Genomic DNA, 15,047 nt, shown 5'->3' on the forward strand with positions numbered 1-15,047 from the left:
CGTAAGCCCTGGTGAAGGCAACCTTTCTAGAAGAAGCAAATCTCTGATTTAAAAAAACATAAAGCGGGAGACCAGTACCCGCATTAAGCTAGTCTGCAGTATTACTTGTTGTTGGCTATCTTGCTCGTTGCTGGATCTCAACATTTTGAACCGAGAGAGAGACTTAGCTGTCATACAAAGCTAAGACTCTGTAACATCACCTTTGTATAGATACTCCCTCAGGCATTTGTCTATAAAAATGGCCCTGTGGCGATGGAAAAGTTGTGACGTGTGGAGGCTTGAAATGCTGGAAGCATGTAATAATTGATCTCAATGACCATCTTCAGTGTCATGCCTGCTTGAGCGTGTGAATTCCCTGGTAGGACGAAAAAAAAAAGTCATTTTTGGGCTCATGGACTTTAAGTGTCTGAGGGAGTGGCACTCGTCTGACAAGATGTTGCAATCATCATCATCATGTATGTGAGAAACAAAAACAAATAAAACAGGCCCTTGGTAAATGTTCCAACCTTTTTATTTATTTTCATTTTTAAATGAAAAACAAAATATGAAAATATTACTGACCGGCATTCTGAAATAGGACTGGAATTTTCGAAGTGCTACATCCACTTGGAGTCCTGACAAATCTATTTCATCAGCAAAATAACTGGAAAAAAAAAAAAAAAAAAAAAAAAAATGGCGGTAATTAGATTTACTGAAATTTAATCAAGAAACCTAAATATTTCCCTTTAACAACTGCATAAAAAAATCACATAAAAAATCCAATGCTATTGAACACATTCAAACAGAGACTACAGTATTCAGCATGATCTTATGAATGTCTTTCAATATATATAGAAACATAAAAGAAAAAAGAATTGACAATATAAAATAATAAAATAATAATAAAATAGCATGATAATAAAAACAAAAACTATGAAGGATTTGTTATAGACGTTTTCCTCATCATTCTGATTCAGAAAAGTGACCTCTCTCTCTCTCTTTCTCTCTCTCTCTCTCTTTCTCAGCAACGATGCCAAGTTGTAATGAAAAGCTTTCTTACATACAAATCTCCATTTCATTCATTCATGAAACGAATCGTGTGTACCTGTGATTTTACAACAGATTTGCCTCCGGCAAGAACCTTGTTTTTTTCATACAACAGCTCTCTAAGAAATCCAAGCTGTACAACTTGAGAGTAATAGAAATATTAACAGAAGCCATCTTGAAAGCACCCCCCCCCCCCCGTCCGTCCTTATCTCTCTCTTTTTCTTTGTACAGCAATCTTTTTTTTTTTTTTTTTTTTCCTATCATTCGTGTCTTTGCAACAATGAACTAAACAATTTGAAAACTCAGATAAGAATTTTACTTTGGCTTTAAAATGATAAAAACATTTCGAGTTTTGGTGCTTCCTTACAATCACATTGGCATAAAAAAAGGCATCATATATATATATATATATATATATATATGTGTGTGTGTGTGTGTGTTAGGGTTAGAGTGAATGCTACAACAGTAAGAAAACAGGTAGAATTTTTTTTTTTTTTTTTTTTTTGTATTTAAAATTTTACCTTTTCTATTAAACTACCGAAACACAAAAGACTCACCATATTTGACGTTTGGCTGCACAAAACATCAAAATATCGAGTATTTGTGTTGCTATAGTTTACCACAGAAACAAATATAAAAACACTCATTATCATATCGAATAACATTTTAAACGGAAACAATATATATCTCCAAATACACCAAAACTCTTAATGTTTTAACAGAACATCCTTGTCCAAGCTCGGCAGAATTAAGAGAGAGAGAGAGAGAGAGAGAGAGAGAGAGAGCAAAATTGGGATCATTTTGTAATTACTTAAAAAAATAAAACAAAAGTTTACTAACAGATTAAACTGGCACACACTTTGAAAATATAGAAATGTGTTACCTGAGCACATTGAAATTTTGAAACACTAATAAAAAAAATGTTAGGTTTAATTTCTTTGTAGTTCATTCATTTGTTTCGCAGCCAATCAACAGTTTCTAAGTGATCCTGCCTGTTGTGTATGAGGAACGACCTCTACCAAACTGTTCTGTCAATTTTTGGTCTACACTCTCAAAACGATATATAGATGTGGACGTGTGGAACTAATTCGATTTGGTTTTTAGGCAGTAAAATTAGCTACTAAGGGGTCAAATTTTAAAAAAAAAGTTGGAACTTGGCAAGCATAAGTCGACTGAACGTGTTATTTGTACGCATGCGCAAATATACATTTATATCTTCAACAATTCAAAAAAAAAAGAAAAAAAAAAGGTTTTGCATGCACATGGATTTAGGCCAGATAGTAATGAATAAGGTTGGAGAGCTATATGTTTTGATTTCAATTTTAGCTGATGGCACTTTTAGTCATTTTTTCTTAACTTTTGAAATCACTATATATTAGGTACAATATAATAAGCAATAGAGTATTGGCTCTATAATAATAAATACAAAATCTGCATGAATTAAAATATCGTATTTAAGCATATTTTATGGCCGAGCAACACTAGGTGGCTTGCTAGTTTAATGTTAGCACACGATATATAATGCAAATGAATTATAGCATATGCTTAATTGAATGCAAGTTGCTAATTTTTGACCATAGGGAATATGGAAATCTGGATCTATACTGTTTCTTAAGGAATTAGGGTGCAAATGACAAAAATAGGATTTGAATAATTCTATAATCTAAGCTGATATCCATTAAGTCAATAACCCCCCCCCCTCCAAAATTAACTTAAAGGCGAATATTACATATAAAAAACAAATTCATTCTTGGCCACATTTGATCGAACCATTACATAATATGAAGAAAGAAGAAATAAAAATATAATTTTTATCAAACAGAAAAGCATATATAATAATATCCATAATTCATTTCAGGACATGTTTCTAGAACACTCCCAATTTTAATTTTTTTTTGTCCAGACTTTTCCCAAATTACATTCATCTTGGAAGGATATCACCCACTCTCCAAACTCCACTATCCCCAGTTTTTTTTTTTTTCTTTTTTTTCTTTTCCATTTAGATCTCATCTCCACTTAGAGATTGACCTGCTTGTTTTCGGTTAAAAACAAACCGAAAAACAGTGGGCAGTCTATTATATAAAGAGGGTTGGGAGAGTCTTACCCCCCCCCCCCGGACAATTCTTGCCAATAAAACAATTCTACATAGACGTATTTGTTTTTCAATAAAATTTTTTAACGATTCTGGAAGTTTTAAGTAAGACGGCCCCTGGAGTAAATGTGGTATTATGATGATTGGTGATTCTAGTTAAGAGTATGGTAGATATTTTCTAGCTACGGTGACAAAGGATATAGCCAACAACACCCATTTACCCCACACTTTTGAATGACCTCGTGCCTAATTTGTTTAAATGTAATTTAAAAAAATATTTTTCGCAAATAAATATTTCAAAATGTTATCTGTTCTGTCCTCAATCAAGGGGAAAAGAAACCTCGTCGACCGAGACAATCTATTATTATACTAAATCTGAGTTAATTTCTTTAAAGCGTTGCCTCGATATGTTTTAAACAAAATACACTCTAATCCATTTCGTAGGTTGGGAACTGAACCATGTTTGAAAATACGATTAATTAGAACAATTAAAATGGAAGTAATTTGCAATTAACTTAACAACTCGCCCATCTCTTACTAAATTTCTGTCACTTTATTTCACGGTATGTTCTTATTTTATACCGTGCCTATCATACTCGCTTTTGTTATTCTCTCTCTCTTTCTCTCTATTTATTAACAATTTCTCTACCTTGACGCTTTTTTTATTTATTTTTTTATAAATCCTCTTCCTCCTCGCCTCTCTTTCCATATAGATATGGCGAAACACAAGACTAGCATTAACACTACTAGGAAAAAATAAATTAAACCTTTCCAATAGGAGGTAATGCCTGGGAGCATGGCATCATGACAAGAGAACAGATGCTATATTTATCCCTCTCACCAGAAAAAATGAGATGGTAATATAACTACAGAATGGATACTACACTATTCCCCCCCCAAAGGAGGTGGTAATGTTTGGGAAGATGTCTCTTGATAACATAACAGATACTATACGATCCCTCTGAATTGGGCATAAAAAGATAGTACATTAGTTTGAAATAGTAAACTGAACTGAACATTAAAAAATAGTAATAATACAGTTCGACTTCAGAAAGACAGGTACCAAATCTCCATTACTAAGAGATATTTAACCCATACCTGAAGAGAGAAGCGGAGGGGGGGTATATATTAAACAAGATCAATTTGTGATTCTAATTTATTTTGAAAATTTAACTAGCAAACTCAATTTTTTCTAATTAAAAAATAATCCAAGTTCAATAGGTGACCAAACAGATTACGGTTTTCGATACTCTCCCACCCCACTCCAGAGTAAACTTTTTGGGGGAGCTGGATTCTTCATATTGAAACTGACCTTTGTCCTCATGGGGAGTCAAGTGAAATCTGAATAAATTAAATTTACACCCTATTTTTATCGTATGTATTTACACATGTCTGAGCAGCATTTACACCAGCCATAAAAAAAAAATATTTACACATTGTTTTACCAATCATTAAGGCTGTAAATTAATTGCTTGTCACATCTTTAAATCATTTTGCACCATTTGACGAGGGTGGGGTTGGTGGTGATGTAATGTTAAAACGTTTCATTAACTTTCATCCAATGAACCAATTTATATTATAATCTCTCATCGCAGACAAATTATTGTATAACAAGAAAATTGTTTTGTAATTGTCATTAACCAAATTATCATTATACCGCCATTTCAATTACGTGTGCGAGCAATTGAAGAGTTTTCTTTGAGGATTTTTTTCTCTTTTTTTTCTTTTTATTCGCCTCAAACACAACACAGTGCCACTATTTGGAACGAAATTTACAGGGATACTATGTAGGGAGTTGAGCAGCAAGATGTCTGCCCACATTACACTTGAACTTCTGCATATCAGTACAGTCAGAGAAGCAAGGACCCGGGAGGCAATTATAAAGTCCAGCAGTTTAAGGGAAGAAACTATTTGAATAGCATGTTTCCTCAACAGTCAAGGGGTGGGATTTTGCAAACCGTCATCACTTTTTATTTCTAATAAATATTTTTTGAAAGTCGGAAATATCTTTATTCTCTGGATTTTTTTTTTTTTTCTTTTTTAGATGGGACTCATTTTAGGATGATGCAAACGGTGTGGACATGTGAAGGAGAGATGCTTTGAAAGAGGAAAAAAAAATCTAATATTGCAACAAGGAAAGAAGGCATTACGGCAGATGAGAAGACGACTGACCTCAAAACAGATGTGAATGCTTCTTTGGATGAAGATATATTTTTTTTAATAACATAAGCTATGCAGATGCACATAGTTGAATGTTAATAACTTATGATTGTCTACATATAGATTGCTTCTCACTCTGGGACAAAGTTACAAATATTTGTAATTTTAGGGAAAAAAAAAAAAAATACAACGGAATCTGCAAAACATTAGTTGCAAAAGTATTAAATATTAACATAATGAAGGAAGAAAAATATTTTTTCTTTTTGAAAGGGAAAAATGGAAAAAAAGAAAAAGACAATAAAAGGGGAAAAAGGTGGGAATGAAAAAGGAAAAGAGGAGAAAAGGAAGGGGAAGGAGAAAAAAGGGAGGGAAGTAAAGAAAAAGAGGAAAGGAAGGGAAATAAAAAAGATGAAAAATAAAGGTGTGTTGGAAAAAAGGGGCGGAGGAAAGAAGGGAAAAGACGAAGGAAGAAAGGGAAGGAAGAGGAAAAAAACTTTTATTAGAAGTGTGGTGAAATCATGCACAACCGTGCATCCATAAAATTTGAATCGTTCTCATAAGCAAGTGACAATAAGCGTTTATAAAAGAAGAAAAAAGACAATGCAGAAGTCCAGCAGCAAAATAGCCAACACGTTTTATTTGGTTATCCCAAACCTGTTGGGATCCAAGGAATCATTGAAATCATATCAAGAAAATGGGGGGGGGGGGGGCAAACAAGACCAGTTGCACTGAGGCTCAGACATACCCTACCCCCACCCGTCAACAACTTTTGGCCACTCACCAAAAAAAAAAGTAAATAAATAAAATAAATAAGGGGGGGGGGGCTCAAAATGAAGCTAAAGTGTTTTTTTTTTTTTTTTCTGGGTGAATAATCCATTATTGTTGGATAGGTGTAGAGGGACGGAGGAAGGGATTCTGAAATGAGTCAAACAGAAACCAAAACAGAGACCCCCCCCCCTTCGGGTCTCTCCTATAATATCGTCTGATGATTTCTCTTTTTTCTCTCTTATACAGAAAAAGACAAGGCAAAGATGAGGAAGGGGAAGAATGTATGTTTCTGGTGACTGAAGATGACAAACGCAAAGGAAACATAAGAATGAGTCAGAGACATTGAATCTGATCCCCAGTTAAGTTTGCGATGCACTAAGCACAACAAGCATCCTTCAATAGGGTGGGGACAGGGGCACACCATGCATTGGAAGTGCTGATGGTAGGACTGGATGAGCAAGGAACAAGTGGTTAAATATGAGGGGGGATGGAAAGGAATGTTTTTCTGTGCTTCTTGTTGAGTGACCAATTTCACAGCATAAACAAACAGGCAGCAGAGCATCTCACAAGAGCCACTTGCAGCCAGGATTTTATCAGATTAAAAATCATGCATAAAAACCAACACCTTCTCCCCCCCCCCACACTCTCTTTCTCTTATTACTCCCCCTCCCTACCAAACCGATTCCAAACTTTTGTTCTGAGTTCTCTTTGTGAGCAAATACATTATTAATGTGTAAAGTGCACGCATTCACAAACGGTTTTCTTTACTAAAAGAGAATTCATTTTCTTTTTTTGTTGTTGTTGTTTCAAAGAAACCGAGTTAATTATTATTTTTTTTTAAATAGTTTTTTTTTGTGTGTGTGATTTTTTTTATTATCTCTCTTTTTCAGACGGTACATAATTTAACTTACAAGGGAAACTTAACTGAGTTTGGCTTTAAGTAACCGAATCTTTTTAAATTTTGCTTTAATTTCACAATCACAACCGGATTTACAACTTTTGAATCGTTCTCATTTAGGGAATGTTTGTTTCTCTGAGACTTTTTTCTATATACTTTAACAATATATCTTGGTCCTGAATTTAGTTATGTTTGAAAAAAAAAAAAAAAAATGTTGAATTGCTCTTCATATATCAGGGTTTTATGGACAAATTTATCATTAGTTGACCTTTAACATCTAAACATTTTCGTTTACCAGTCAAATAGAACAGTTACTTGCCAAATCCATGTGATTTTCGGAATATGACATTTTCGTTCCTCATGGAATATGTCCATCATAAAGATTTTTCTGTATGTTTTTTTTTAATAAGTGTAATTCTAAGTATGCACCGAATTTTATGTTGAGACTTTGTGTTTTTTCTAAACAGTCTTTGTTAAAAACAAGAGTATATTGTTCTAATGAATCTTAATTGTATAAATAATTTACTTTGCTCATTTAAAAAAATTTTTAAACAGGGTGAAAAATATTTTTCACCCAGTAATGAGCTTTGGAAGATTGTCAGTGGAAAAAAAACAAAAAAAACAACAACACATACACACACGCACAATTGCCAAAAGATGTGTTTTATTATTTCTAGTAATACTGAAAATTCACTCGTATATGTGACTGTTTCACTAGCAATCAAAATCTCTGCATATATATATATATATATATATATATATATATATTTATTTTCATTTTCAGTATTTAGTTCAGTGTTCAATATGTGAATAGAGTTATAATTTAATTTAAAATGCAAAAACATCTGTGTAGCTTAATTGCAATATACAGGGTGGAACGATAAAATTGTCGCACAAGAAAAGACAACATGATTCCATTTCAGTTTGATGAAAATCGGTTTTCTTTTTTTGTTGCAGACCATCTTATAGTTGGCCAATTGTGTACAAATCCCGAGCGATAGGACCTTTCTATCATATATGAAAGTGACACAATGTTCAACGAGCGAGATCGAAGATGCACCGCTGTACAACTCATGCTCTCTACCGATCCAAGTTATGACAACAGGACCATGAAAATAAAAATTTAAATAGCTCAGTTCGTAGGACATTAAGACTGAAAATCTCAATGCTTCTGGTCACGACATTCACTTTATTTGTTAGGAGATAAATGCAATTTTTTCCCATTTCTAAAATGTTAAAAATTCTGATGTACACACACACAAAATGCCCTTTCTATTACGAATGGATGCATGTTATAACTTTTACAGTTTTTGTCTTTACTACAAAACTTGAATATTTTCTATCATACAGTTTTGGTTCTTAAGGTGAGGGAGTGTTTTGGATTTTGGTGTAGGCACCACCAGGCAACACTTCACACTTGCTCTCCGTGCGGACAGATCTAAAAGGTTCATATTAGTCATGTTGCATGCAGTTAAAACACTCCTCACACATTGAAGCCAGGTCTTCTTGCTCTACCACACTCTCTAGTTCCTTGGCTATCCACGCGTGTTATAGAGTTAATGCAAGAGGTGAAACATTGTACATAGGCAAACACCACTGGCAAAAATTAAGTGCATAAGGCATCCAAAATCTATCAAGTTTCCGATTCCAAATCACAGCTGAAAGGATTCTTTCCTCTAATCTGCTGTCATGCATTCACCTGGTTATAGCATGGTCATTATTATGCCAAAGTTGTTGCAGATTATTACAAGTGTCAAACTTATAGAAATTATTTATTTTGAAGCATTCATGCCATTGCTAATTGGGTTAGCAATTCATAAGTACACATCAAATACTGACCTGTTTGCATTTGACCTTATAAGATTTAAGATTGAGATAGAAATTGAAAGCGTGCAAGGAAAGATCATGTCTAAAGTAGTTTGCTTTAAGGCGGCTATTCTTTGCAAGCTTTTTCTTTCATCGAATAGAAAAAAAGAATTGAAAAGTGGAATCTTATTTTGCTATCCAAAATACTTTCTTATTCGAAAAGAAACAAATAAAAAAGGTATTATTTAGAATAATATTTTAAGCTAAAATCCTGCTTTGAGAAAATGTCAATTTGTTGGGTTGACATTTCCGTATCCAATAAACCAGCCAGCATATTTGCGTAGGCAGAGGCAATCTCTTGCAGCTGGTTTCTAATACGGATGTAGTGATACATTTACAAAGTCTTGAAGTGCTACCAACAGCAAAAATGGATGGATGAAAGTACAAATAAGTAGTTTGAAGTGAAAACTTAATAAACAAAACTCAAATCCATTCAAAGTAGATCATATCAGTTATGATTAATAAAGTCTTTTAATAATCTCTACTATTATATAAAAATCACTATGAGTGCGAGTTCCTTCCTTATAGATTCCGAAACAATTGATCTTATTTTTTGCAAATTTCACACAAAGCTAATTTATATGTCTGGCAGTGTCCTTAGATGTGCTTTGTAGAGGCATTCATCCAATAAGTATTGAAAAAAAAAAAATACAAAAAATAGCTTTTCTCTCTTATAGATAAAAAAAAATTTACAGAGGAATATTTTACGTTACACCAGCAAAGGGAGATAATAAAATTTCAGCAAATCATTTCTTCTTAAGAAAAAAAAAAAAAAAAAAAAAAAAAAAAAACAATATTAAAAACTAATTAAAAAAAAACAAAAAAATTAAAAAACAAAAAAACAAAACAACAGATTTATGATAAGCTGGGGATATAGCATTCAACTACAGATCGAATGATCCCTTGTTCAAGCCTGGGTGTGCCTCACCATTTTATTTGAATTTTTTCTTATTAAGGAGTTCAATTTACAATAAAAGAAGAGTTATCATTTAAAATCGCCGCAAATCATTTCTTCATTTGCATATTTTAAAACTAAACATTAATCAGAAGTGACTTTTCCATCATCAAGCCCAAATATCAGCTGACGTAATATTGTGAACAAACACAGACGGAATTTGATGAATGACATTATTTTTTATTTTATTTTATTTTTTTAAAAAGTTTTTTGCGACTTAGTCTAGCGGGAAAATTATTCCTTATAATATATAATAATCAATAGAAGAGTGATTCTATAATAATATATACGCAATCTGCATAAATTAAAATATCATGTTTAAACATATTGTATGGCCGGGAGGATAGCATTTTATAGGGGATGGGGAGACTTCAATTGAACATTCTTTATATTATCCGGAGTATTTGAAGGACTGTTTTCATCAAGTCTTATTTCAACAACTTTTTGGTCGATGTAACTTCTGACCTTTAAGTGTATCTTGGCCTACTCGGGAATCTGCACAGAATTTTTAACAAAACCCTTTATTTAATCCATGGGAATAACATGCTCTCATTCCGTCAGCCATGACTAGGTAGAAGTCCTAAGTAATTCGCAATCGTATTTTGAGTGTTACCCACGCTGAGGATTGAACCATCAACCCCCAGAAGAGTGTAACTTACAACTGTATTTTATCAAGTACATTATCCACTACACCACAGATCCTTGCAAAAATAATCCAAATAATACGAATTATTAATCCTTATTTTAAAAACTCAGAAACATTAACCATTTTTGTTAGGGTTTGTGTTCCTTCATATGAAGGAACACAAACCCTAACGTAAATTCCGCGTGACCAATGCACCATTCTAATATTTTAAAAGACTATCGTAAAAACAGCAAACGGACTTCTACTGATTGTGTGCTCCAACAACAACATGGCAAAGAAACAAAAAAAACAAAACAAAAACAAAACAAAAAAAAAACAGACATACTGATGATGAGTGTATCTTTGAAATATATTTATAAATTTCAAACAAAATAAATATCTGTCTATTTTGTAATAATGCGTTGTTTTACCTTCAAACATATATAACACATTTATTTTATTAATCATTCTTGTTTTAAAAATATATAAATATAAAAAAAGTATTACACTCCGGTATTCATCTCCAATATTTAAATATGCAAAGCTGACTATGTTTTTTTAAACTAATGAGTCACCATTTATCCAGGCTGAACATCATTTGAGGATAAGGAATTAACGAAATGGAGAGGTCGTCGGTTGAGTGGTGGAAAATATTATAAGAGGATTAAGTGATGAATGGAATGAACCATTTTGGTGTTATTTAATTCCAATTTGACTAATTTTGAGAAAAATGATCTTATGCTTTAATTTCTTTATTTTTTCAAATATTTATTCATGGTGTTTGGTTTGATTGTTTTGTAGAATAAAATTGTTCTTGTTTCTTAACTTTGCAGAACAAAGTTGAGTTTTGCAAAGATAAAGCAAAAAAAAAAAAAAAAAAAAAAAAAAAATGCTTTATGCATTTTTGGTCATGAAGCCAGTATTTTCATACAGCCTGATTTCGTAGCAACAGATGCCCCAACAGGTACTACTACCACTCTAGGCAAAAGTGGATATGGGAGCAATGATAACTAAGCAGGAACACCACATTCCCCAAATAGAGCTGCATCACTGGTCTTTCAAGGTCATGCCCAGGATCAGCAGTTTTGTGGACTTTAAGATGAAATATTAATAATTTTATTTGTATGTTAATCTAATATATAAAAGTCTGTCTGTCTGTTTCCATATTTTCAAACTATCTCTTCCAAAACTAAAAGTCGCGGAACGGCGCTAGGGAACTCAAATGACCGGTTAAAATAGTTTTTAAGCGGTCAAAAATCAGTCAAATTTGAAAAAAAAAAAAAAAAAAAATGTTACACATTTTGTACATTTATCTTGGATTATTTTTAATTTTAATCTGTTCATGTGCATGCCACGTTGGTATAGTGGTAACGTCACCAGCTTTGAATGCTACAGTTTTGCTTTCGGTTTCGATTCAAGCTAATGGCACCCAAATACTTTTTTTTTTTTTTACTTTTGAAATCACGATTCTATAATAATATATAGGAAATCTGGACAAATTAAAATATTATATTTAAGGCTACCACCAGGTAAGCCCCCCCCCCGTTAGTAAATGATAAATTAATGAATTTTAACGGTAAAGCATAAGAACTCATTGAGAACAACAGTATAATTTTCAGTAAGTAATAAATATAACACAAGACATTAACTTTGCAGACATATTGCCCAGATCTGGCCACCTGAGTATCAAAAACCAAGAATAGTGTGTTAGAGGGGGGGGGGGGGCTTGGAGGCTTACTTAATAATTGCCGAGGAAGATGGAGAGGGGAGATAGAGAGGAAGAGATATTTCAAACTGTTTTATATTATCAAGGCTCTGATATTTCTTTTAAGTTTCAATCCTTTCCTTATCACTATTTCTAGAGAAGTGGGAAAACGGGGTGGGTGGGGTGAATCAATATGCTCGAGATAAAATAGAACATGGTTATGGGGAGGGATTTGGTGAAAGGGAGTAAAAAAAAGAGAACACCTGACAACTCTTGATTTATTGGAGGGGCAGGCAGGCGCGCGCGCACACACACACACACACACACACACACACACACACACACACACAGATAAATTGGATTCTATTTTAATAATTTTGTTTTAACTTACTCCACTGGTTTAGAAAAAAAAAAAAAAAAAAAAATCATGTGTTACACAGTATAGAGACATATAGATACTAGTAGACTACGTTTTGTGAATATCTCTAATGCAAATGAACAAGATTTTGTAGTCTTAATTCGTTGCTATTATCAATATTATTTGTACTCACACCGGTCATCTTCATCAATTACTTCCTGACAACAACCGATGGTGTTTCCTGGTGGTCTATACGGCACAATCATATTGACTATTGACACACCGATTCTCACACAAAAAAATAAAAATAAAAAAATAAAAAATAAATAATTAAAAAATAAATAAATAAATCACCGGTTAAGCAACAGTGAGCCTGGCCAGTACTAGATGGGTGACCATTTGGGAAGGCAAAGCACTGTATGTACTGCGAGGTGAAATACCAACCTAGGAAACTGGCGAGGTCTATCCTTCTCTCAAGGGTAGATGGGTCTCTCTTAAGCCGTGGTAGGCAATCCATCTAGTGATGGCGTCACAATAAAAAAATACCTTTGATAGCCCTGGCAAAGCATCGAGTAGTCAGCTATGGACAAGATTTGAATTACACTACAAACTCGTTTAGTGAGTTCAATCTCGACTGCGACCGCATGTTATGTTACAGTTACGGTGTTCCCTAGTCTGGTGACAAGTCTCTTCAGATTTCCAGTACTCTCCATTTTTTTCGATAACGTTTGCAAATGAATGTGCATTATTGCAACAACCGCTTGCCATTGACTTTGCACTGGCAACGAGCAGTGGTCTTCGCTGGAATTTGGGTGCCAACAAGCCTCCCAAAGGTCCCAGTCCTCTTTCCATCCTTTTTGGCCTTGTTTGACTATTTGGTGTAGTGCCAGTCGACGATGACAACAATTTTCGGCACTTCCGCATGCCAGTGACATGAGACAAATGTGTGTATTTTAGTTTCAAGAACAACTGACAGATGTCGCTTTTCAGCCAATGATCAGGGGTCGATAACTCTTCCTTTTCTAAAAGTGCGTGCAAACTAAAATTATATTTTGATAAATCTTTATACAATCTTTCTGCGCAAAAAATTTCAAAAATTATTCTGAAACCTCTATAGATGTTTCATGTTTTTAAAATTATATTTTGCTATTTTTATACAACCTTACCGTAAAAATACCCAAATAATTCTAAAAACAATCTATAAATGTTTGAGGTTTTTTAAATTATATTTTTATATAACCTTACCGTTAAAAAAATAATTCTAAAAATAATCTATAAATGTTTGAGGTTTTTCTCATATTTATTATTTTATTTTCAGTTATGAATCACTCATTGAAAAGAAATTATATTAATTTCTTCAGATTGTATTTTGCTACATTTTTATAAAATAAATATTTCGATTATCATATTTTTGTGTTATTTATTTTATTATATATTTTTGCACTATCGTAAACACTTGTTTATATTTGAGGTTCGCATCATGGTCGCTAGACGTAAATTCTCTTTCAAAGACCAGGGGGCGATAACTTGTCTCTGTTGCTGATATGTCACTGACATGCAGAAGTGCCGAAGTTTTTTTTTCGGGGGGGGGGAGTTAACTTACAATTTTGTGGTTCAGTTTTTTTTTTTTTTTTTTTTTTTTTTACTTCTATGGCGTTCCCTTTTTTTTTTTTTTTTCTTCTTTTGTTGCAGTTTCCACATTTGTAACTCGTGTGGATTAGTTTCCATATTCAAGGGGTTTCCTTAAGATTTCGGTTGTTTTCAGCATTACCATATTTCTCCTAGTCTTTTATCCATGTTCTTTGGGACTGTTGTCATTATTACTATCTATCTACTAAAACTCTAGATCTTACTTGCTATCGTCTTTTTTTATCAGTTCCATCAAAATATCTATATGGTGGACAGTGACTGTGCGTGTACATATACATATATTAGTAATTTATGAAAATATATGGCAATTAAGCTACAGGCGAGCCTGACGATTCCTCATGGGGATGAAACAGAAGATTCTGTGTAGCTTAATTAACATATATTTTCATAAATTACATTACTACTTAGCTCCACTGACATATTGAGCAGCCTTCAGATAAATACTGAAAATTGATACAGAAAGTATTTTATCTCGTTATAACAGATTATGTAAATACATGAAATATGTGTACATATACACATAATCACACATTTTTGGTCGCACATATTTTTTACCGGTAACCAAGCAAATATTGAAAACAAAACCTATGAATAAAAAAAAAATAACGGATCATAATTCATGCATACTTTTACTGAGAAAGAACAATCTTAAGAAAAGGATGATGACGAGGTGTTGAAAGAAGTTAAAGGCCAAACTATAGAGTTGCAGTTGGTAATTATGATATCAACTACACAGTCATAGCTCACCTAATAACAATGGCCTTTAAATTCAACAAGCAGTTATTAGGCCATCTTAACATTTTCTAACTGTTTATTGTTAATACTTGTGCGATTTTGAATTCTTTTGTGGACAAGTCACAGATGTGTTTCTAAGAAAAATATTTTTGTTGTTTCAACTGACTAGATTGTTAAATGTATGAATGACTTGCAGTTTATTATTCACG

At 33.1% G+C, this 15,047-nt stretch overlaps 1 protein-coding gene across 27 annotated transcripts in view; it reads right to left on the bottom strand.

Annotated features, from left to right (window-relative positions):
- The window catches only part of LOC145252572 (IQ motif and SEC7 domain-containing protein 1-like), a 737,205-nt gene that overhangs the window by 107,852 nt on the left and 614,306 nt on the right, over positions 1-15,047 (bottom strand). For all 27 annotated transcript variants that reach the window (XR_013863619.1, XR_013863618.1, XM_080112202.1 and 24 more), the window contains exon 4: positions 562-643. Coding sequence is in view for 25 of the 27 variants with exons in the window: in XM_080112202.1 (XP_079968328.1) it covers positions 562-643 (82 nt within the window). In the remaining 2 variants the exon portion in view is untranslated. The remainder of the gene's footprint in view (positions 1-561; positions 644-15,047) is intronic.

This window comes from Euprymna scolopes, chromosome 29, assembly GCF_053919585.1.
Source record: "Euprymna scolopes isolate OS-2025 chromosome 29, ASM5391958v1, whole genome shotgun sequence".
Lineage (NCBI taxonomy): Eukaryota > Metazoa > Mollusca > Cephalopoda > Sepiida > Sepiolidae > Euprymna > Euprymna scolopes.